General features: G+C 45.1%; 1 protein-coding gene across 3 annotated transcripts in view; it reads right to left on the reverse strand.

Moving 5' to 3' along the window:
* MOB1A (MOB kinase activator 1A) overlaps window positions 1-4,293 on the reverse strand; it is a 24,724-nt gene that overhangs the window by 1,607 nt on the left and 18,824 nt on the right. For 2 of the 3 annotated variants that reach the window (XM_011946042.1, XM_011946043.1), the window contains exon 5: window positions 2,446-2,609. In XM_011946042.1, coding sequence (XP_011801432.1) covers window positions 2,446-2,609 — 164 coding nt within the window. Of the gene's footprint in view, window positions 1-1,564; window positions 1,572-2,445; window positions 2,610-4,293 lie in introns of all 3 variants that reach the window. The other variant, XM_011946044.1, reaches the window with a different exon arrangement.

A 4,293-nucleotide genomic window follows, 5' to 3' on the forward strand; every position in this document is an offset into this window, starting at 1 on the left:
GTTACGGGCTGGGCGTGGTGGCTCAAGCCTGTAATCCCAGCACTTTGGGAGGCCGAGACAGGCGGATCACGAGGTCAGGAGATAGAGACCATCCTGGCTAACACGGTGAAACCCTGTCTCTACTAAAAAAACAAACAAACAAACAAAAAACTAGCCGGGCGTGGTGGCGGGCGCCTGTAGTCCCAGCTACTCAGGAGGCTGAGGCAGAATGGTGTAAACCCGAGAAGCAGAGCTTGCAGTGAGCTGAGATCCAGCCACTGCACTCCAGCCTGGGTGACAGACCAAGACTCCATCTCAAAAAAATAAATAAATAAAAATATAGTTATGATATTGTGATATAAGTATTGGTCTTCCTCCGTTCCTTGACGCACAGCTCCTAAAACCCTTGTCGGAATCACCAGAGTGCTAAGATTATCTTGTGTGCTAATGAGATGACTGGTGGCTGGAGGCTCCTACAAAGCTTCAGAATGGGAACTGGTCAACCTTCAGCCAGCCCTCTGCCCTTCCCAGATCACAGCCTCTGGGGAGGGGAAAGGGCTGGCTGAAGGTTGAGTTGATCATCAATGGCCAATTATTTAATCAATCATGGGCAAGTAATGAAGCCTCCATAAAAACACAAAAAAACAGGGCTCAGGAGAGCTTCCAGATAGCTGAAGACGTGGAGGTTCCTGGAGCATGGCATGCCTGGAGAGTATGGAAGCCCCTTCTCCTCTGGCCCTACACATCTCTTCCATCTAGCTGTTCATCTGTATCTTTTGTTAGCATCTTTCATAATAAATGGGTAGAGGTAAGTATTTCCCTGAGTTCTATAAGCTGCTCTAGCAAACTAATCAAACCCAAGAAGGGGGTTGTGGGAACCCTGGTTTATAGTCAGAGGTATAGTTGACAATGTATTACTTTTGACTGATGTCCCAAGTTGGGAGGCAGTCTTGTGGGACTGAGCTCTCAAACTTGTAGGATCTGATGCTACCTCCAGATAGACATTATCAGAATTGAATCGTATTATAGGACATTCATCTGGTGTCCACTGTAGAAATGATCACTTGCTTGGTGTGTGAGAGACAGTCCCCATGTTTGGTCACAGAAGCATTCTGTGTGGTGAGAGTATAGTAGGAAAAAGCGAGTTTGTTTTTTCCTGTATTCTTACAATGGGAGGCTTATTAAAGAAGCAACTCTAGGTATCAGTATGATCCTCACTGTGTTAAACATTGAAATCAAAACTGTATACATATTTAAATTTACATAAAAATTACTTGAAAAAGGCTGGGCGTGGTGGCTCACGCCTGTAATCCCAGCACTTTGGGAGGATGAGGTGGGTGAGATCACTTGAGGTCAGGAGTTCGAGACCAGCCCGGCCAACATGGTGAAACCCCATCTCTAGTAAAAATAGAAAAATTAGCCGGGCGTGGTGGCAGGCGCCTCTAATCCAACCTACTGAGGAGGCTGAGGCAGGAGAACTGCTTGAACCTAGGAGGCAAAGGTTGCAGTTAGCCGAGATAGTGCTATTGCACTCCAGTCTGGGCGACAGAGCGAGACTCTGTCTCAAAAAAAAAAAAAAAACTACCTGAAAACTACAAACTGAATTTTTGATAAAGGGGCAGTAGACCTTTTATGCAACAATCTAAGAAAGAAGATCAGGAAGAGCATGATACAGTACACAGAACTATAATACACAATATCTACTATAAAGCTACCAGGTTTTTTATCATAAAATATCTAAGACAGACATGTGTATGTAATTCAATATGCAAAAATGTAAGTATCTCTAAAGTTAGGCTAAAGGCATATCAATTCTTTGATATCTTTTTCAAATAATGTGAATTATTTTGATTTTTTAAAGTTCAAATTCTGGCCGGGTGCTGTGGCTCAGGCCTGTAATTCCAGCACTTTGGGAGGCTGAGGAGGGTGGATCACCTGAGGTCAGAAGTTCGAGACCAGCCTGGCCAACATGGGAAATCCCATCTCTACTAAAAATACAAAAATTAGTTGGGGGTAGTGGTGGACACCTGTAATCACAGCTATTCGGGAGGCCGAGGCAGAAGAATCACTTGAACCCAGGAGGCGGAGGTTGCATTGAGCCGAGATCACGCCACTGCATTCTAGTCTGGGCCACAGAGTGAGACTCTGTCTCAAAAAAAAAAAAAAAAAAAGGGTTCCAATTCTGACTAAGGGTCCACAAAGCAACAGGCCACAACCCTGAATGGATAATCCTAACCACAGACCTAGGGAGGCCAGAGGCAGAAGGCCCAAATGGGGGTGATACCTTTTTATACTGCTGCCTACATCAATAAAATAAACAATGTGGAAAAGAGAACAAAACAGAAAAGAGAAGCTTGCCTATAATTGGCTTTACATCTATAAATAGGACACACTGCTCTTTGTTGAAGTTCCCAATCCAAATAAGTCCAAGTCACAGGACACAGAAATCGACATGGATCAACTTACCTGAACAAAGAAAATAAAGTGCTTAAAGGAGGTGTTGAGGTGGGCCTCCTCTTGCAGCTGCATCACAGAATCAAAGTGCTGGTGATAAATATGGGCATAAACCCTGAACAGACGCTTTAGAATAGTCTTTGCCACAGACATAAAGTTTTTGGGAAATGGGACACCTGCAATTAAACACACATATGAAACAATTAGTCTGTTATCTAATTTAACAGTAGAAAGTTGTTTGTGACAGGGTCTCATTTTGTCACTCAGGCTGGAGTGCAGTGGTGCAATCTCAGCTCACTGCAGCCTCGACCTCCTGGGCTCAAGTGATCCTCCCACCTTGGCCCCCCAAGCAACCTGAACTACAGGTACACGCCACCACACCCAGCTAATTTTTTGTAGAGATGGGGTTTCGCCATGTTGCCCAGGCTGGTCTTAAACTCCTGAGCTCAAGCAATCTGCCTGCCTCAGCCTCTTAAAGTGCTAGGATTACAGGCATGCCCAGCCTAACGGCAGAAAGTTTACACACTGCCATGAGCACCTGCAACACATAAACACACACATTCATAAATACACACAAACCTACCTCTGTATATATTTTTTATTTTTTTTAAAATTTTTTTTTTGAGACGGAGTCTCGCTTTGTCGGCCAGGCTGGAGAGCAGTGGCTGGATCTCAGCTCACTGCAAGCTCCGCCTCCCGGGTTTACGCCATTCTCCTGCCTCAGCCTCCTGAGTAGCTGGGACTACAGGCGCCCGCCACCACGCCCGGCTAGTTTTTTTGTTTTTTTTTTTTAGTAGGGACGGGGTTTCACCGTGTTAGCCAGGATGGTCTCAATCTCCTGACCTCGTGATCCGCCCGTCTCGGCCTCCCAAAGTGCTGGGATTACAGGCTTGAGCCACCATGCCCAGCCTGTATATATTTTTTAAAGCCAAGGAAGTGAAAACCCAAATCCAAATCCTCACAAAGTACCCACTTTTTTCTGACTGCCTTAGGCACAGGTATCAAATTATATAAGATGCTGCTGAATCAAAGTTCAAAAATCCTGCAGTTTTAGTTGGTTTTGTTTTTGTGTTTTTGAGACTGAGTCTCACTCTGTCATCCGGGCTGGAGTTCAGTAGCACAATCATGGTTCATTGCAACCTCCACCTCCCAGGTTCAAGCAATCCTCCCACCTCAGCCTCCCAAGTAGCTGGGACTACAGGTGTGCACTACTACACCTGGCTGATTTTTGTATTTTTAGTAGAGATGGGTTTTTGCCATGTTGGCCAGCCTGATCTCGAATTCCGGGCCTCCAGTGATCCGCCTGTCTTGGCCTCCCAAAGTACTGAGATTTAGTTCTTTAATATTAGAGAGTTTCTTTCTGAAATTAAATGCAACAAGAGTTAAGTATTTTGATTATAAATATTTTTACTTTGTAATTTGTAACTCTAAAGCAATTACACTGGCTTGGCATGGTGGCTCATGCCTGTAATCCTAGCACGTTGAGAAGCCGAAGTAGGCAGATTGCCTGAGTTCATGAGTTCAAGATAAGCCTGAGCAACATAGTAAAACCTCGTCCCTTAGGGAAAAAAAGAAGAAATTACATACATACACACTCTCTCAATGAAGACTGGAAACTCTCCTAAGCAAAATAAAAAGGCAGCCGGGCACAGTGGCTCACGCCTGTAGTCCCAGCACTTTGGGAGGCCAAGGTGGGTGATCACGAGGTCAGGAGGTCGAGACCAGCCTGGCCAAAGAGACCAGCCTGGCCAACATGGTGAAACCCCGTCTCTACTAAAAATACAAAAATTAGCCGTTAGTGGTGGCGGGCAACTGTAATCCCAGCTACTCAGTAGGCTGAGACAGAGAACTGCTTGAACC

Source organism: Colobus angolensis, unplaced genomic scaffold (genome assembly GCF_000951035.1).
Source record: "Colobus angolensis palliatus isolate OR3802 unplaced genomic scaffold, Cang.pa_1.0 Scaffold249, whole genome shotgun sequence".
Lineage (NCBI taxonomy): Eukaryota > Metazoa > Chordata > Mammalia > Primates > Cercopithecidae > Colobus > Colobus angolensis.